The sequence below is a fragment of the Acomys russatus genome, chromosome 18 (genome assembly GCF_903995435.1).
Source record: "Acomys russatus chromosome 18, mAcoRus1.1, whole genome shotgun sequence".
NCBI lineage: Eukaryota > Metazoa > Chordata > Mammalia > Rodentia > Muridae > Acomys > Acomys russatus.
In genome coordinates, this window is record NC_067154.1 from 20,206,482 (window position 1) to 20,227,612 (window position 21,131).

Sequence of the window (21,131 nt, forward strand, 5' to 3'; positions counted from 1 at the left end):
GCCATTTCCAGACTACAAAGTCCGTTGAGAGAAAAGAGATCATTTTAACCTTCCAGAAACTAGTTTCAGATTCGTAAACGAGCACAAACTTGGTAGTCGAACTGCTTCCACGAGTCTTCTGTAGATCATCCCAGAGTCTTGCATGCTAACGACCCACATTCCCATCCCCCGTGTCACTGTTGCCGGCTGCAGGATGTGCTGTTAGTGGATACAGGCTGAGAGGTGCGGGAAATGGTCCAACCACGTGACCCAACCTTGCAGAAATTGGTGAGGTTAGATGGCAGTAGGTACCGGAGACCTCCCACTCTCCTCCAAATAACTTCCAGTGTTTGTCTTTTTCTTTTTAATTCAGGCATCATATCAACGTTTCTTCATGTCCACCCTTTTGGAGCTAACATAGAGTATCTGTGGTCATACATGCAACAGCTGGACTCTAAGGTAAACTGTTTTGTTTTGGTTCGTTTTTTATTGAACTTTCATTGTTGGAATTTAGCATGTTGCTTGCTGGCTGCAGGTGGACGCCACGTGCACTGCATTAGGACAGAGCCACATATCAGCACCTCTCAAAGGATCTGGGGTTCAGACAGTTGTCTCTTACCTACCTTTGTCTTTGTATAAAGAAAAAAATCAGCTATTTAAAGTGACAGTGACTTGTCACTATCAGCGGATGTCAAAGTGCTCTGAGAAGCTTGTGAGAGATTTGAAATTATAGAGATTGGCCTGAAAGTTTCAGAGACAAAGAGGAAGGCAGTGTGAGGATGGTTAATGAGGCAGGTTCCTTAGGCTGTGTTCACACAAGAGTCCATGCTAGAAACTTCTCATGGAGAGACCATCACTATCAACACTTTAAAGATCTGAAACGATGATCGAGAAAACTCTAGTAATAGATGTTCTTAGCATTATTTTCTAAGTGTTAAAAAAAAAAAGACTGCTGAGTTATTCTCAGCTGTGCCCCTCATCCAGAGTCACACTCAGAATCAGACATCATGTTATTTTTCTGAAGCTCTCCTTTCTGGTCTGAAAATTAGGAGTGTTTTTGCCAAATGCAAAGAGACAGGGGAGGGGGAAGTGCAATTTCTGTGTTGAGTTCCGGTGAACAATTGAAAGGGACTGCTGCTGCTGGTAAAGCCTTGTCCTTTACCGGGGCTGGTGTCATCATAGCCCATGGGATAACCAGAGAAGTCACTGAGAGGTGGAAGAAACTGCTGTAAAGACAGTGGAAACAAGACAGTGGTGACAGAAGTACCACCATCCGGCAAAGAAAAATACAGGAGCCCCGGAGAGCCAGCCTCTCAGCAGGCAGCTTGAAGTCCCTGCAGTGGGATCTGGGGCATTTTCTATATTCCGTGGTTAGCGTGAATTACGGGATCATGTCACCACACTGCATTCTTATCTGATGCCAATAATTTTACCAACTCACGATCATGACGATGCCCAAGCTGCATTAAGTAGACCTGACACTTCCCCCAGAGAGGCGTCATCTGGAGCTGCAAGCAGCTTTTAGTCAGAGACATTTGTGCCTTTTGATGAAGGATGAAAGGTTTTTAACTTTTAACGTTGTATTCTGTTCATCCACATCAAATTGTACGTATTAGGGAAGTTAGTGTGGTACTTCCATGCATTCCTGCCATGTGGATTGGTCCGCCACCATCTTGCGGTCCCCTTCCCAAGACAACCCCCTTCCCAAAATTGAGTTATCACTATTCCACTTAGACCATGTGCTTGCTTCCAGATGAGTGAGGATGCACGGCCCTTGCCTTCATTTCACATGATGCCGAGATGTCACTGTATAGATGAATAGTCCTATAATACACACTGGTTGATCTGTTGGTGGACACCTAGGCTGATGGTATTCTATGGCTATTATAGAGGCTATAATAGGGTACCTGGGTAGGTGGGCATCTATATATCCTAACTGAGATTTCTTTGGGTAAATACCCAGAGTGGTATATCTAGATCAATGATAGTTTTATGTTTAGTTATTTTAAAAATCATTTTTATTTTATGTATACAGTTGTTTGGTCTGCGTATTTGTATACCGTGAGGATACAGTGCCTGCAAAAGAGGGTAAATCCCCATGGAACTGGGCTTACAGATGTTTTTTAGGTGCTGGGAAGCAAGCAGGATCCTCTGGAAGAGCAGTTAGTACTCTTAAACACTAAGCCATCTCCCTAGCCCATATATTATTATTTTTGTTGTTGTTGTTGTTGTTGTTGTTGTTGTTGTTGTTGTTATTATTATTATTATTATTATTATTATTATTATTATTATTATTAGGAAACTCCATAATGATGTCCATGGTAGATGGACGAAATTACAGCTCCACCAAATTGGAGTAAATAAGTGTTCCTCTTCCTTACTTCCTAGCCAGCATTTATCACTTGTTTTCTAAATAGGGTAAGACAGAATCTCCATGTAGTTCTGATTTGCATTTTTGTGGTGGCCAAGGGTGCTAAACACTTTTTATATACTCACCATTCATACTTCTGACAACTGTTAGTCCATCTGCCCATTTACTGGTGAATTACATCTCTTTATAAGTATAACAGTCTGAGTCCACTTAAGTGTTGTGACCAGTGGTATTGGATCCATAGTCAGGGACTCATCCTCAGGAAAGACTAAGTATGCCTTTCTCAGTGACCATTAATTGCCTGGAGTCCATCTCTGTGGTAGGCCTTGTTACATTTTCCCCATCCGCCTTGGCATGGCATGTCGACTGGTAGTGTCATTGGTGAGGTCTTGTTTCCAGGCTACCATATTGTTGAGATGTCATGGGTGAAGGTTCTCCATCATAAAAGACACAACCTCATAGCTCACAAATATCTCCATCCCTCTTCTGCAGTCTTCCCTGAGTCTTCGGTGTAGCTTGGGTTGTAGATGTCCCCCCTGGGGCTAGGTATAGGTAGTTTTTCTTTGCACTTTGACCATGTGTGACTTTCTTTAATGGTCTCTGCTGGAAAAAGAAGCTCCTTAGTGAGAGGCAAGAGCTATACTGATTTGTGGGTATAAGGATAGCATTAGGATGCATCTAGAAACTAAAATGGTTTAGAAGAGCTGCAATAGTATGTTGTACCCTAGAGTCAGCAGTGCATAGTTAGCTAGGTTTATAGTAGCAGGCATGAATTCCCTCTTACTGAACAGGCTTTAATCCAAGTATAGAGCTGTTGCTTATTCCCGAGATATAAGTGCCACGCTGCACCTCTGGAAATATCTTTTTGTGGCTCCTAACTTGACATCCCAGTAAGACCTTGGCAGCTTGCATAGCACCTTCAGGTACCATGGAGATCCAGCCCTCAGGGAAGTGTCCAGATCAGCGCTGGCTTGAAATCCTCCAAGTCCCGTGTTCAAAGCCTATGGCACCTTCAGCAACAGGGACTTACCCTCAAGTTCTGGGAGGCAACCAAGAAGAAAGGCAGGAGCCTATAACTGTTTTCACTTGGTTAGTCTTTTTTTTTTTTTTTTTTTTTTTTTGAGGCGGTCTATTGAACCCCCCTGACTAACAGCTCAAAAGGAGGCTTCTATACCTGGTACTGGAGTTCTTGCTAGATAATTCATGGCTCTTGTAGGGAGCATTAACACTCCAAGTGACACAACTACATATCCACATACACTTTGTATGTATTATATGTAATTATAGATGAGCTTAAACTATAATTCCCTATGACTTTTTCAAAAATCTTAGTGTTATTCATCCTTTTCTCCTCTCTCACCCTCTATATTACCCTCCTTCCCTAGTAAAGCTCTTCCCCCATCTTCCTGGTTACTCCTTTATAACACCTGTATCCAATTATTCCCTCCAAAGATGTGTGTGACACTATTCATGGAGAGACATAAATAAACATCTATTCACCCCAGATAGGGAACAGATGGCAGACTAAAGTAAAGATGCCACCAGAGTCCAAGTTAGTGTATAAATGAGTTTTAAAATTTTATTTATTTATTTATTCACTTTACATCCCAATCATAGCTCCCTTCCCTTCCTCTTTCCCATCTCCCCTCCCCTATACCTCAGAAAAGGGGAGCCCCACCCGCCAGTCCACCCAGGCACATCATGTTGCATCAGGACCTAATGTGTCATTGTCCCCTGTGGCCTGTCGGGGCAGCCCTGCCAGGAGGAAGTTATCAAAAAGCAGGCAGTAGAGTCCATGTCAGAGACAGCTCCTGCTCCCCTTTCTAGGGGACCAATGTGAAGCCAGAGGTGTCCATCAGCTACATCTGTGTAGAGGGCCTAGGTGCAGTCCATGGACGGTCTTTGGTTGGGTGCGTCAGTCTCCACAAGCTCCTCTGAGTCCTGGTTAGTTGGCTCTTCTGGTCTTCTTGTGGAGTTCCCATCACCTCCAGGTCATTTTATCCTTACACACACACACTTTTCCACAACACTCCCTACACTTTGCCCAATGTTTGGCTGTGGGTCTCAGCATCTGTTTCAATCTGCTGCTGGGTGGAATCTCTCAGAGGACAACTATGCTAGGTTCCCTTCTGCAAGCATAGCAGAGTATCATTAATAGTGTCAGGGGTTGGCTCTTTCCCGTGAGGTGGGTCTCAGGTTAGGCCAGGCATTGGTTGGACGTTCCCTCAATCTCTGCTCTGTCTTTATTCCTGCACATCTTGTAGGCAGAGTACATTTTGGGTCTAAGTTTCTGTGGGTGGGTTGGTGGCCCCTTCCTTTACTGGGAGTCCTGTCTAGTTAGAGGGTGTTCTCTTCAGTGTCCATGACTCCTGCTACCAGGAGTCTCAGCTAGAGTCATCTCCATATCCTCGCAGAAGCCTACTCTGTCTTAGGTCTCCAGCTTGTCCCAGAGATGCCTCTGCTCATGGTTTCTCTTCTCTCTGTAGGCCCTCTGTCCTCCTGCTACCTTTTTTCCAAGGTCTGAACCTCCACCCTCATTTCTCTCTGTGCTCCCTTTCCTTCCTTTTTCCCTCTCTTAACCACTTCTGCTGTCTATTCTATTTCCACTTCTGAGTGAAATTGAAGCATTCTTCATTGGGTTATCTTTGTTGCTTATCTTCTTTGAGTCTGAATTGTAGTATGTTTACCCTATACTATATAGCTAAAATCCACTTGTGAGTACATGCCATGTGTGTCATTCTGGGTCTGTGTTACCTCACTCAGGATGATTGTTTCTAGTTCAATCCATTTGCCTGCAAATTTCATGATTTCCTTGTTTTTTAATAACAGGAGTAGTATTCCATTGTGTTAATGTACCACAATTTCTTTGTCCATTCTTCAGTTGAGGAACATTTAGGTTGTTTCTAGATTCTGGCTATTATAAACAAGGATGCTATGAACATAGCTGAGCAAATGTCTTTGTTGTATGGTGGAGCATCTTTTGGGTATATGCCCAGGAGTGGTATGGCTGGTCTTGAGGTAGAGTACTCCCAATTTTCTGAGAAAGTTCCAGGTTGATTTCCAAAGTGGTTGTACATGTTTGCACTCCCACCAGCAATGAGAGAGTCTTCCACTTTCTCCACATCCTCATCAGCATGTACTGTCACTTGTTTTTTATCTTAGCTACTTAGATAGGTGTAAGATGGAATCTCAGAGTTGTTTCAATTTGTATTTCCCTGATGACTAAAGACTTTGAACATTTCTTTGCGTGCTTCTCTGTCCTTTGAGATTCCTTTGTTGAGAATTCTGCTAAGCGCTGTACCTCATTTTTAGTTGGATTATTTGGTTTGTTGGTATTTAATTTCTTTAGTTCTTTATGTATTTTGGATATTACCCCTCTGTCAAATGTAGGATTGGTCAAGATTTTTTTCCAGTCTATAGAATACCAGACAGTGTCCTTTTCATTACAGAAGCTTTTCCATTTCATGAGGTCCCACTTATTAATTGATCTTACAGCCTGAGCTATTGGTGTTCTGTTCAGGAAGTTGTCTCTTGTGGCAATGAGTTCAAGGCTCTTCCTCACTTTCTCTTCTAATAGATTTAGTGTATCTGGTTCTAGGTTGAGGTCTTTAATCCACTTGGACTTGAGTTTTGTGCAAGATGATAAATATGGATCTATTTGCATTTTTCTACATGTAGCCATCCAGTTAGACCAGCACCATTTGTTGATGATACTGCCTTTTTTTCCATTGTATGGTTTTGGCTCCTTTGTCAAAATTCAACTATCAGTAGGGTGTGTTTCTGTGTTTTCCATTCAATTCCATTGATCAACCAGTCTATTTCTATGCCATTACCATGCAGTTTTTATTACTATTGCTTGAAATCAGGGATGGAAATACCTCCAGACGTTTCTTTATTGTACAGGATTGTTTTAGCTATCCTTGGTTTTTTGTTTTTCCATATGAACTTTAGAATCGTTCTTTCAAATCTGTAAAAAATTGTGTTGGTATTTTGATGGGAATATCGTTGAATCTGTAGATTGCTTTTGGTAAGATGATCATTTTTACTCTTAATCGTACTGACCCATGAACATGAAACATCTTTTCATCTTCTGCTATCTTCTTCAATTTCTTTCTTCAGAGACTTGAAGTTCTCATTATACAGATCTTTGACTTGTTTGGTTAGAGTTACACTAATATACTTTTTATTATCTGTGGCTGTTATGGAGTGAGTTGTTTCCCTAATTTCTTTCTCAGCCCATTTGTCCTTTCTATACAGGAAGGATACTAATTTTTAAAATTAATTTTGTATCCAGCCACTTTGCTGAAGGTGTTTATCAGTTGTAGGAGTTTTCTGGTGAAATATTTATGGTCACTTATGTATACTATCATATCATCTGTGAATATTCAATAGTTCAACTTCTTCCTTTCCAATTTGTGTCCCCTTTAGGTGTCCTTTAGTTGACTTATTGCTCTGGCTAGGACCTCAAATACTATATTAAAGAGATACAGTGAAAGTAGGTAGCCTTGTCTCATCCAGATTTCAGTGAAATTGCTTTAAGTTTCTCTCCATTTAATTTGATGTTGACTCTAGGCTTGCTATATATTGCCTTTATTGTGTTTAGGTATGTGCCTTGTATCCTTGATCTTTCCAAGACTTTTAACATGAAGGAGTGTTGGATTTTGTCAGTAGTTTTTTTCAGCATCTAATGAGATGATCACGTGGGATTCGGTTTGTGAGTATTTTGTTGAATATTTTTGCATCAATGTTCATAAGAGTAATTTGTCTGAAATTCTCTTTGTTGGATTTTTGTGTAGTTTGCGTATTAGGGTAACTATGTCCTTATAAACTGAGTTTGGCAATGTACCTTCTGTTTATATTTTGTGCAATAGTTTGAGGAGTATTGGTATTAGTTCTTCTTTGAATGTCTGGTAGAATTCTGTGCTGAAACCATCTGACCCTGGCCGTTGTTGTTGTTGTTGTTGTATGGGAGACTTTTAATGACTGCTTGTATTTCCTTAGGGGTTATAGGACTATTTCACTTGTTTATCTGATCTTGATTTAACTTTGGTAAGTAGACTCTATCAAGAAAATTATCTGTTTAATTTAGATTTTCCAATTTTGTGGAATACAAGCTTTTAAAGTAAGACCTATCTTGTTGATTTTCTCAGAGAACCAGCTCTTGGTTCATTGATTCTTTGTTTTGTTCTCTTTGTTTTTCTAATTTATTGATTTCAGCTCTGAGTGTGATTATTTCTTGCCATCTACTTTTCTTGGTTGTGTTTGAGTCTTTTTTTTTCTAAAGTGTTAGGTGTGCTGTTAAGTTCCTAGCATGGGATCTCTCTAGTTTCTTTATGAAGGCACTTAGTACTATGAACTTTCCTCTTAGCACTGCTTTCATTGTGTCTCATAATTTTGGGTATGTTGTGCCTTCATTTTCATTGAATTTTAGCAAGTCTTTAATTTTTTTCTTATTTCTTCCCTGGTGCAGTGGTCATTGAATAGGGAGTTGTTCAGTTTCCCTGAGTATGTAGGCCTTTTGTTATTTCTGTTTTTGAAGTCCAGCTTTAATCCATAGTTATCTGATAAAGTACAATGGTTTGATTCAATTTTCTTGTATTGGTTGGGGTTTGCTTTGTGACCTACTATATGGTCGATTTTGGAGAGAAGGCATTACTGAACAGAACAGAAATGACACAATGAGAGCTACATCAACAAAAGCCCATCACAGCATGGGTGACCCTTCAGAAAAGCTCAAAACCTGGAGCACACTAGAAGACTTTCAGGCTGCTAATCCCGTTGGAGAGTGTCCTTTTTGGTGCCCCAATTGGCCTGAGCTTTTCCCAGGCTGCTTGGGTCTCAGCCACTTCTATGCAGTTTGATGGGCTTGGCTTTTTACCAGGCAGCTCAGCTGGTCTGAACATACATACTTCTCAGCAGTCCTACTGATTACATACACTTGGGGAGGGAGGAAGTGCATGAATCTGGTCAGTTTCAGGGACTTCCTGAAGCTAATTTTAGTGTTTACCTCCTGAACTTAACTGGTTTCTGATCTTAAATAAATGCTTTCAGCATTTCCCTATTTTGGATGATGCTATCTATGGGTTTGTCATGTATAGCCTTTATTGTATTAAACCACAATAACTAATCTAGTCAGGAGTTTTAATATAAAGGCATGTTGACTTTTATTGTATGCGTTTTCTACTTACTGAGATTATTTTATCCTTTGCTATATGAATGCGATGAATTGCATTTACTGATTTGCATATTGCTTTGCATAATATCTTCATTACCATCATGGTGCCGATCTTTTGGGTGTGCTGCTAAATTCAATTTGATAGTATTTTGTTGAAAATTTTTGCATCAGTAATTATCAGGGATATTTTTCTTCACTTTTCTACTTCATTGTGTCCTAGTGAGGTTTCAGTAACCGGATAATGCTGACTACATAGAACAAGTTTGGCAAGGCTTTAGATTTAGGTTCTTGAACAGTTCGAAATAAGTTGGCATCAGTACCTCAGTAGTTTTATAAGATTCAGTTGTGACCCCACACGATCCTGGGCTTTTCCTCCTTACTGGATATTTTAGCAGGGATCCAATCTTATTGGTTGTTATTGGGTAGGTCATTTATGACCATTTTCTTCTTAATTTGTCTTGAATTTTTTGAGTTTTGTTTTGTTTTTCGTATAATCAGTTTTTGTTTCTCTTTAGTAGACACTCTGTTCAGTTGCTTTGGAAGATGCTCCTAGAGAATTTGAATTTTCTATAGTTCTCATGCTCCTTTTCTGGAGGGCCATCTAAGAACGAGGCTTTCCCTGATGGCGGCATTGGGATGCGTGTTACAGGACGTTGACTCTGGTTTTTTGTCTGGGCGCTCTAGAATAGCCTACTTGGAGGTTCTTTGGCTATGTTTGAAGACTTTGGCCAGTTGCATTCCAGTGAGTACAGTTACATACGAGTGGGCACACAGCAGTTCAGGCAGGTGTGATGGAGATTGGAGGGGGCACATCATAGTGTCCCCTGTCAAACTCTGAGGTTTATTGGGTAGCATCAGAAGTGATGAAAGGTCTTAGGCAGTTTCCCTCTGACCAGTGGTATAGACCCAGACCCTATATGAGGAGAGACAAAAGCAAGAACCACAGCTCCAATCTGGGATGCCCACACCCAGTCCTGACAACAGTAAGTGGTTTCGTAAGGTGCAGTGGCTGGCCATGGGAGCCATTTAAATAGAGGAGCTGAGGCTCTTTCTGCTGACACTGTAGGAATGCCCACTAGAAACGGTACCTCTTAGCCTCCATCTGTGTATGCCCAGGGACAGGATGCTTCTCCTTCTGATCCCTTCTACTGTAACCCCCACCCCAGTTGTGGACAGAAAAGCGAGGCCTCTGCTAGAGCCTTCTTCAGACTGCCTTCACCCCAAAATGCTCAGGGTTGGCATACAGCCTGGCAACAGTACAAGGCTGCCTCAGACAGCCCCTGTGGTCAGAACAATTGCATTCTTCCCGCCATGTTAGTACAGTTGCCTGAGAGCCAGGTATGAGAGAGGGCTGTGGGGACCACATAGACGCCTGCTATCAGTGGTGGGAGGAGCCATAGTCAATCCCTAAGACACCAAGGGCCATTCTAGTGTAGAGGACAACAATGTCTTTCCCTCAGAAAGGAAATACTCAGGACTCTCTTCACTTCTTCTGTTGCCCACACAGTCCTCCATCTCCTCAGGGAAATACATGCCCAGTAGTGCTGCCAAGTTTTGTCCTCATTCCTGAGGTAAATATATCACAAAGGACTCTAAAACTGCTGGGGGCCAGGGACTGGACCACATACTCTTTCTAGCCCAGAGACACCATGAGGATATTTGCACTTTTTCATCCAGGGAGAGAACTATCATTGAATTCTGGGATCCTCCATCTTCAGGGCTTTAAAAAGAAAGCCAAGTAATAAGAGGTTTGCCTTCTTTAAGTATTTACCAGGGTTTCATAGTCCTGGATCTGCAGGCACCCTGAGGATGCTGAAGGTTTGTCTCCAAGGCAGCGGCCAGGTCCAGCTGCCTCTGGTCAATCAGAATGAACTGGGAGTCATGGCCCTATGCAGAGGTTCGGTCACTGTCACATTAAGGCAGCATGGGTCTACCCCGCCACAACCACACAGTGAGTTTTCTACTTCTAATAATAAAAACCCTTTGTGAAATTTCCACTCTGAACAACAGTTTCCTTGAGAGTTGACACCATCACCACTGGCACAATCGTAAGCCAGCATTTAGATTCTGCTCACCCCTGCAATGATAAAAAGCACAAAAAGCAGGCCCGATCCAGCCCTGTAATGTAACTTTTTTTTTTTATTAGCATTTCCCCAAAGGCTGCATCTGAGAATCAGAGTGATTGGGAATGGAAGGGAGGCAGGAATTAATTCAAATTATGCTGGGCATGTAAATTGTTCATGGCTCCTAAAACCATGTAGCCCAATAAGAGGCCATTTTCCACTTAAATATTATTCGTGTTCCTGATAATGACATTTGCGTTTTGCTTTTCCCCCCTTCTTGGCTTCTTCCCAGCTACTCACTCTCATTCGCCCACCTGTCTTCCATTAGCAATGTGAGTCAATCAGAATGGGCCTTTCAGAGAGACAGGGCAAGGGCTTTAGGAGGCTTTGCTGAGTCTTCAAAACAGACAGCACCATTTTGCCCAAGGTTTCATTCACCTTGGAATGGAATCCCAGCTGTGAGCTGAGCAGCCCCACCCTTCCACTGATGTTGAGCCTCGGTCCGTGCAGACACTGGAGTGGGGCTGTGGCAGCTGATGGCCTCCTGCCTGCCTTTGCTCCTTGCAGTGCTCATATAGTGTAGAGCAGTGGCTCTCAACCTTCCTAACGCTGAGACCCTTTGATGCAGCTCCTCATGTTGTGGTGACCGCCAACCATAAAATCATTTTGTTGCTACTCCATAACTGTGATTTTGCTACTGTTATGAATTGTAATGTAAGTATCTGTGTTTTCTAGTGGTCTTCGGTGACCCCTGTAAAAGCGTAATTTGCACACACACACACATATACAATTTACATGTATGTATGTGTCTTGTTTTGAGATATGGTCCCAGCTCTGACTGGCCCATAACTCCCTATAGACCAAATAGATAGACCAAGATGACCTCAAACTCGCAAAGATCAGCCTGCCTCTGACTCCCAAGTGCTGGGATTAAAGGCATGCCACCACACCTGGCAAATTCACATCTTTTAAGGACTGTAATTCAGTCCTCTGTGTATGTGGCAGGCTGCCCTGCCCTACTCCACACAATCTGCAGCCTCTACCCAAAGCTCCTATAGTTGAAAGACTGATTTCAAAACAAAAGCCCCAGTATGACCTGGCAACAGACACTGCCGGATGCAGGCAGACCTGCCCATGTGACCAAACACCCAATCACAGGTAGGTGAGCATTTCCCACCAAGGAAAAATCATCTGCACTTTAAAACACTTCTCTGCACATGACATTTTTCAACATCTTTTCAGTTACCAGGAGATTCTGACTTTGCCTGAATGGCTCAGTCTTCTTTCCTGGGCTGTTGGCGGATGGTGAAGGTGGGTAAAGTGTTCCTAGCGGTATATTTAAATTTCCCACATGAATAATCGTCACCATGATATATATGCTGGTGTTAGCAGCCAGCTGTCACCGAGCATTAATGAACGATTGCTTAGACAGACTATAATGAATGTGCTTTTTAGGTATTGTAGCACCTACAGAGGGGAATAGATTCAACACTTGACTGCAAGAAAAGGACAAAAAGGAATGTGCTCATTCACAGTGAGGGAAGCAGCGAGGCCTACACAATGCCCAGGGTAGGCCTCTGGTCCAGAGAGGGGCAGGACAGATGGCCAGCGCACAGCAGACATCTGAGAGAGACCTCACAGGCAGAAGGGGAGACCAGGGAGGAGGAGACCCAGAGAGGGAGACAGAGGCATACATGTGTGTCTGTGTGTGTATGTATATATACATGTGTGTGTGTGTATATATACATGTGTGTGTATGTATATATACATGTGTGTGTATATACATGTGTGTATGTATATATACATGTGTGTGTGTATATATACATGTGTGTGTATATATACATGTGTGTGTATATACATGTGTGTGTATATACATGTGTGTATATATATACATGTGTGTGTATACATGTGTGTGTATGTATACATGTGTGCGTATATACATGTGTGTATGTATATATACATGTGTGTGTGTGTATATATACATGTGTGTGTATATACATGTGTGTGTATGTATATATACATGTGTGTATATATACATGTGTGTATATATATACATGTGTGTATATATATACATGTGTGTATACATGTGTGTGTATGTATACATGTGTGTGTATACATGTGTGTATGTATATATACATGTGTGTATGTATATATACATGTGTGTGTGTATATATACATGTGTGTGTATGTATATATACATGTGTGTGTATACATGTGTGTGTATATACATGTGTGTGTGTATATATACATGTGTGTATGTATATATACATGTGTGTGTATATATACATGTGTGTGTATATACATGTGTGTGTATGTATATATACATGTGTGTGTGTATACATGTGTGTGTATATACATGTGTGTGTGTATATATATACATGTGTGTATGTATATATACATGTGTGTGTATATATACATGTGTGTGTATATACATGTGTGTGTATATATATATACATGTGTGTGTGTGTATGTATACATGTATGTGTATGTATAAGAGAAAGAGACAGAGACAGACCCAGAGAGAGAGGGGATGGGTGGAGAGAAAGAACGTGACTCACATGGACAAGATCCTGGCTTCAATTCCTAGCAACAGCCCCCTCCCAAACAAAAAAACAAAACAAAAAACTGTATTAAATAACTTGAAATTCAGACTTGAATGAGTAAAGTACCAGATCAGGCAGGATGAGATTGTGGTGGTCAGAGACGCACAGAACCTGCGAGAGCAGCCTGAGGCCAGCTCTGGTCGCAAGCTTCCCTCTGCTACATGTGAGCCAATGGGGCCCCTCATCCCTTCCTTTAAGTCCTCCCCTCCTCTTAATTCTCCCCTTTAAAAAAAAAATCTTTTCCTCATCTCTAATTTCTTCCTTTTATTTCCTTCTTCCTTCTTCTTCTAATTTCCTCCCTTTATTTCTTTCAAATCCTCCTTTTTTACTTTTCTTCCTCCCTTATCTACAGGGACCACTTAACCTGTGGCATCTATATTTGTGGATTCCACCCCTTTGCCAGAGAAGCAGGAACGAACATGATTCGCACATGCTCTAACAGGTCAAAAGCCAGTGAATCCTGTGGAAGAAAATATGGCTTTGCACTTGGCCTCGCTGGCTCTCCAGCTGTGGCACAGCCTGTGCTGGCGTCTTTTCAGTGCCCCAGCCATTCGCCCCCCCCCCCCCTTACCTGGCAGGATGGGACAGACAGGCCCATCACACCACTGACTCGCTAGGTACAGGCCTGGCAAGGACACTGCCGTGGGCTTGGGCTAGAGCCAGCAGCACAGGAAACAAAGGCAGCAGGTCTCACGTGCTTCTTCTGCAGTTGTCAACAGCACACAAGCCCTGGGTTATTATGGACTCTTTTCATCTGTTTCCTTTCATAAAACTCATCATGGTTCAGTTCCTTCTGAAGGAATAAGTATTAGGCACACATCTTTAATCCCAGCACTCAGGAGGCAGAGGCAGGAGGGTCTCTGTGAGTTCGAGGCCAGCCTGGTCTACATAATGGGTTCCAGGACAGACAAAGCTACACAGGGGAACCCTGTGTCTGGGGGAGGGAAGGGGGAGAAGTCGTAGGTGAGCATACAGGTGGGAAGGGATATTGTGAGAGGAAAATGACAAGCAGTGGCAACTAGTAAGGAAGATGAGGCAAATAAAAAAGCTCGTAAAGCAAAACTGCTTTGGCGATAGGAGATAGTGAAGGTAAAAAGTGCACAGCACCAGAAAAGCAGCAGGGGATGGGAAAGGCCCAAAAGCAGCTTCTCACCATCTTCCCCTGGTGTGCATGGCGACTGCCTTTAGGAGGGCTTCTAGGATTAGCTGAGAGCCCCCCACTATGTAGATATGCGGGCTAGGGTGTCATCTGAAGTGCGGTGCTCGCCCTATCGTCATGGCAGTACCCCGCTCTTGGCTGACACTAGAGCAGAAATGATCATTCACTATACCTGAGAAGCTCAGGGACTTTAAAACTCAGTTCCAGTATTCCTGGGGTCACTCATCTAACAACTTCTCACCTCAGTTCAATTGTCTGGTGTGTGTGTGTGTGTGTGTGTGTGTGTGTGTGTGTGTGTGTGTGTATGTGTGTGAATTGAACATGAAGCCCTGTAAGACGGTACAGTGGGTAAAGATGCTTACTGTGCTAGCTTGATGTCTTGAGTTCAATCCCTTGGACCCTCATAAAAGTTGGAGGAGAGAACAGATGATGATGTAAAGATGTCCTCTCATTGTCTCATGCACAATGGCTTTTGAGCACATATGTATGTATGTATTATGTCATACATACATACATACATACATACATACAAAAAAAAGCACATAGTAAATGCTACTGAAATTTGCTTGCCGTTGCCATTATTATTCTGCTCAAAAGTGCACAAAAGCTGCCTCAGTCTGAGCTCTGTGCCACAGCCCAGCAGACAGGTATTGTGGATGGTTCATCCTAAAACTCACACTAACACAAGAACCCTGCACTGTCAGAGCAGGCCTGCAGTGCTTGGTAAGTTTCTTCCCAGTGAATTCCCTAGTCTTGTGATTTTAAAAACAGGTCCAAAGAGATGAGTACATTAAAGTGAGTGCTGCTCATCCTGTTCTGTTGCTTTGGCTATGAGTGTGTATGTGTGCAAGTGTGCATGATGAGCTTGGTTGCTGGCATGGACATCACTCTACCAATATCTACCACCCCAAAGCCCAGCCCTCCTTCACACACCCACTCACCTCCGACACTGCCCCATGAGTCCAGAGGCATGACCAGAAGGCTGTTATTAATCCTCTCCACGCAGCCTCCTGATAAGAACATGGCACTCCAACGGGTTCCAGGACAGACAAGGCTACACAGAGATACGCTGGGCAGAGCCTAGACCCAAGCCAGCCTCACACTCACTGCCCCTCACCCTGCTCAAGTTACCTGATCCCTCAGTGTCCATGTTTGTAAATGCTTCCCTATCTCATGAGAGTGTCGTGTCATTAGAACATTGTGCTGATTTTTTTGTTGTTGTTGTTATTGCTGTTTGGTGTTTTTCTTTTTCTTTTTTAAGTTTTATTTTTATTTATTATGCATACAGTATACCTGCATGCCAGAAGAGGGCACCAGATCTCATTATAGATGACTATAAACCACCCCTTGGTTGCTGGGAATTGAACTCAGGACCTTAGGAAGAACAGCCAGAGCTTGTAACCTCTGAGCTTTGGGTCCTTTTGGTTTTTGGATTTGTTTCACTTTGTTGTTCATTTGTTTTTGCTTTTAAAAAGCTGGCTCAGTCGCTGTTAGACCTTCCCAGCCAGCTGCGAGGTGGCTACGCATGCGCACTTGCTGCCTCAGCCCCACAGCCTCCAGATCTTCAGACACTTGTACTTCCCTAGAGACGTCGCTGTTTCCCTCCTTCCTGTGGCTTTTTCCTGTGTCTGCCAGGGATGGAACAGTTACCCCGTGGACACTAGCTTCTCACTAACCCCCTCTGCTGTCCTCAGGACCACGGCCACCGCTACTTGATCTGGGGGGAGACAGCTCATCCCAAGAGTAATGCCCAGGTTTGACTGGCATAACTTTTCACAAGTGAAAGAAAGGAGTTTGTGAAGGGCAACATGGACTCTCAGGGCTGTCTTTTGTGTGAAGTAAGGAAAAAAGATTTAGAATGGGGGAAAAAAAGAGCTTGTCAAGGCACAACCTGGCCTCATAAAGCATAAAGAAACTGTCTCCTGCATGAACTTAGGAAAAATGGTGTAGAACGTCTACTGGAATGAAATGGCCAGGGCTGGGTCAGCAGTCAAGAGGACCTAGGCCCAATTCCCAGCACCCACATGGTGGCTGCAGCCATCTGTGGCTCCAGTTCCAGAGGACTGATGCCCTCTTCTGGCCTCTATGGGTACTGCATGACACATAGTGCCCAGACTTAAAGCAGGCAAACATTTACACACAGAAAACATGTGGAGTGTCTGTTTCTTTGTTTTAAGGAAAAAGAAATCACTGTGAAGAGGTAGATATACTTGGCCTGATTTAAACATCATGTGATCTGCATATCTATAAAAACAGCACAGATTACTCTAACGTGTACAGCCTTCATGCTTTTAGGTGTCAGTTAAGCAAGAAAATGACTCCTGGGCCTAACATCGACTAAGTTTGACTGCCCACTTCCTGTATGCTTCTCATGTGACCTTTGACCCTTCTGCCACAAAACTTTTGATACTAGCATTGCTGACTATCTGTATACTGTATACAGACAGAAAGACAAGAAGGGAAATTGCTTGTGCAACTCCAGGGGGCGGGGCTTGTTTCTATTACACGCAGAGGAACTGAACATCCCGGGTATTAAAGCCCAAGACCACGCTGCTTGAGGCTTAGCTCAGAGTTGAAGCCACGACTGTCTGACTGAAACCTTGATTCTTAACCCATATGGACCCTCTCACAAGGATTGCTTGGGGGAGCTTCTTAAAACATAGGTTTTCTGGGATACATTCCCAGACCGCTAACCCAAGGTCTCCAGAGAAGCTGGAGCCCAGTGTCTTAGCGGGAGCCCAGACACTCAGTGTTTCACTGCGCTGCCCTTCTTGCCTGGCTGGCTATCCCAGCTGAAGGGCAGGCATATAAAACAGGTCGGCATCCAGGCCCAGCCCACACGCACAGGTCTTTCCCAAGCTCTGTCCTTGATAGCGTGGACAGAAATGAGGATGTGGGGGAAGACGCTCTTACGGGACCCCATGGAAAGAGGGGACACTTTGCAAGATCACGATGAAAACTTTCACAATCTGCTCAGTAACTGTTTGTGGGTTGACTCGGGAAGCTAATGATCCTCCTAACATGGTTTTATGGTACAGTGCGTTCAGATTTCAGATTATTCACACACACACACACACACACACACACACACACACACACACACACCAGAATACACTGTATTAGGGGGCAGAGAAATGGCTTGATGGTTAAGAGTACTTATTCCTTTTCCAGAAGATGAGAGTTCAGTTTCCAGTACCCAAATCAGGTGGCTCCCAACTCCTATAGCTCAAGCTCTAAGATCAGACACCCTCCTCTGGCATCTACACGCACACATGCATACACGTACATACTAATGCATACGAATGCGTACGAATCAAATTAAAATTTTAAAAAGACATCATCTATTTTACCTATCAGGGATGCTTCTTTTAACTAAAATTGCATACTGTAGGTCTAGGAATATTGGGTATCTATGGAATATCCTCCACGTGAATGTTAAATACAGTTAATTTTTCTCTTAACAGACAAACCAAAAAGGCAATCCTAATAGTGTTAAGTGGGAAGGTGTAGACGCTACACCGATCTCTTCATGGCAGTTACACCATGGAAAATGACCGTCACTCTGCTTCGTGGAGCATTTCTATGTGCCCAAACCTATGCTAAGCCAGCAGCTTTGGCACCATTTTTTTATTGTGACTCCCATTCGCCAAGGCTTGAAGAGACTAATTGTAGGGTTCATTTAGCTCCTAACAATAGCAGTTGGGGGCTTCAGACAGATATCAGCTCCCAAGGTAGCCATGTTGTAATATGGCCCCTGTAATATGCCCAGGCTCCTGTAATATGCCCAGGCTAGGAGGAAAACAAGAATAGTGGCAGTATAGAAAAGATCAAAGTTAATTTTGTTTTAAATGAAGAACAAGTGAATTATTAATGTAAGAAGTTCCTGGTTTTTTAATGAAATATTTGAAGTTCCTGTTTTTTAAAAAAGAAAATCTAAGGAAATTTTTGAACTAAAATATCTATCCAGACATTGTGACTTTTTTTTTTTAAAGACTAGGTATCAAGGTTTTTCGCTCCCCAGGTCTCATCCCTACCCTTATTTCTCTTTGTGCTCCCTCTTTTACTTTGCTCCCTCTCTCCAACCATTACCTCTGTCTATTTTGTTTCCCCTTCTGAGTGAGATGTAAGCATCTTTCTCTTGGGACCTCCTTGTTACTTATCTTCTTTGGGTCTTTGCATTGTAGTATGCGTGTCCTGTACTAAATGGCTAAAAATCCACTTATAAGTGAGTACATATCATGTGTGTCTTTCTGGGTCTAGGTTACCTCAATCGGGATGATCTTTCCTAGTTCCGTCCATTTGCCTGAAATTTTCGTGATGTCCTTGTTTTTAATGGCTGAGTAGTATTCCATTGTGTAAATGTGCCACAGCTTTATCCATTCTTTGGTTGAGGGACACTTAGGTTGTTTCCAGCTTCTAGCTATTACAAATAAAGCTGCTGTGAGCATAGTTGAGCTAATGTCATTGTTGTATGGTGGACTAGGAGTGGTATAGCTGGGTCTTGAGGTAGTGCTATTCCCAGTTTTCTGAGAAAGTGCCAGAGTAGTTGTACAAGTTTGCACTCACAACTGCCTTGCCAGGCCACAGAGGAAGAAGATTAACTCAGTCCTGATGCCAGTTGATGAGCTGGGCATAGGGGACTCTCCTCTTTTCCAAGGAATAGGGGAGGGGGAGAGGAAAGGAAGGGAGGGGCTATGACCAGGATATAAAGTGAATAAAATAATAATAATAATAATAATAATAATAATAATAATAATAATAATAATAATAATAATAAAGAGTTTTCACTGCTGTAAGTTTGAGATTTAGTCTTCATTCCTTAATCTTTATCATCTCTAAGAGAAAGGAGTTGGATGGCAAGAAATCCAACCTTGGGGCCTCTGCTCCTGGTGAGCTACACAAAGTTTCTGCCCTAGGCAGGTAAGGCTGAATACAGCACTGGTGGGGAATTTGCACTGAGCCTTTGGTGTCAGGGAAGGCTGTTAAGACAAACTCTACCCGTGAGGCATTGCCCTATCCAGGGGAAGGGCAAGCCCAGACCCGCCTAGTCCCTCATCCCACACCCATCCTGCCAACCGCTCACACACAGGGCAGTCTAGAGCAGCACTTCTCCCTCCTGCCTGACAGCCAAGAGGAAAACTAAATGTCTCCATGGGAAGCGGGAGAGAGGTCTGTCCATCTCTAGTTTTCAGGTGGGCTCCTTTCCCAAAATTGACTTCTCTTTCTTCCTCACAGATATCTGCCAGCGAAATTGAAATGCTTCTGATGAGGCTGCCGCGCATGTTCAAACAGGAATTTACCGGCGTGGGAGCAACATTGGAAAAGAGATGGAAGCTGTGTGCCTTTGAAGGAATTAAAACGACCTAGCTGACAGCCGAGAAAGCTGGAAACAAAACCGTCTGAAGCCGGCCCAGGCCGTACTATGTAGGAGGAGGAGGATTGGTGTCAGCCAACATGGGACCTGTGGGGAGCCACCAAAGCCTTGTTCCGTGACATCTGTGGCGTTTTCTTGTGCGTGGAAATGTAATCGTGTACCAGTTCCTTAAACTAGGCAAAGCCTTGTACTATAACAGACTCGTCCCTATGAATACCAAGCAGTGATTCCACAGTCAGTGACCACAAAATCTCAAAATAGGGTCTTGTTGCAGCGTAGAGCACCGAGCAAGCGCTTAGAGAGAATGGCGGTGTCGCAATGGCAGTTGTCAGGCTACAGAGTTGTATATGTAATGTATAGTTGAAAACATTAAGTGACATTTTCTTGGAGGTCTTTCTGTTTTAGTTAATAAAAGAAGCAAACAAAAAAAAAACTAATACAACAACAACAACAACAAAAAAAGTGATTTTACAGTGGGGGAAAAAAATCATACCAAAAGAAAACTTGAATATGTGTCTGAACAGTTATTGTATTTTGTAAATTAAGTTATACGCTGTTCCAGGGACTTTTGCCTTATTGAAGAGGCAGAAAACTATGATTGGACTCCTTGAGAATGCTTTATCAAGGATATTATTTTTCTAATGTAATGGTTCTCCATCATGCGTTCTTTTCACATGGACTGCATAACAATTTTCATAAAATGTAAATAGAGCAAAGAACTGCTGCTGCTGTCCCGTGCTTGGTACGTAACATCCAGGTTTATGCATTGAAAAACATTCGGAAAATATTCCTGTTACAAATTTTATAGCAAAGATATTAATTTTTTTCAATAAATCTTGACTTCTATCATATTGGTTTTGTGTAATGTTTTTGTTTGTACATTTTCATTCCTTCTTATGAAATTTCAGGTCTGTGCTTTTCAGATTTCGTTTTTTCAGACTACACTTGAAGTGTTTTAACTATGAGACAAATGACACTAAGAGAAAAAAAAACATTACTAAAGTTAGGAGCATAAGCAGGCGGTGGCTCAGAAAGCCCAGTGCAGGAGATGGATACAGCTAAAGTACCGAGATAAAACATCTAAATCTAATCAGCCCCAGACTTACTGTTGCTTTCTGTCCCTGTGGCAGCGCCCAATCAGCGCATCCTATCACTGTGGGATTTTTTTATAGTTGCATATTTTCTGTAAAGTACGCGTTAGAAAAAGGAAGAGAAGCATTCACACAGAAGCCCAGCAGTTGAAACGATTTGGTGTTCCCTTCTACCTTCTCCCATCAAGTAGAGGAGATTGTGGCTTTAACTTCCCTTTCTGTCCTGCTTTATTACATAAAATCCCAAAAAGACAAGTATTGAAGATATTAATTTTAAATGAAATGGTTTTAGAAAGACAGCTGAACAATGAGCAAT

General features: G+C 42.6%; 1 protein-coding gene across 2 annotated transcripts in view; it reads left to right on the forward strand.

The window, feature by feature from the left end:
- Nucleotides 1–19,955, forward strand: part of Enox1 (ecto-NOX disulfide-thiol exchanger 1) — a 218,783-nt gene extending 198,828 nt beyond the window's left edge. For both annotated transcript variants that reach the window (XM_051160858.1, XM_051160859.1), the window contains exons 13-14: nt 353–438; nt 19,586–19,955. In XM_051160858.1, the coding sequence (XP_051016815.1) occupies nt 353–438; nt 19,586–19,717 (218 nt within the window). In that variant the 3' untranslated portion in view covers nt 19,718–19,955. The remainder of the gene's footprint in view (nt 1–352; nt 439–19,585) is intronic.
- The last annotated feature ends 1,176 nt before the right edge of the window (nt 19,956–21,131 follow it).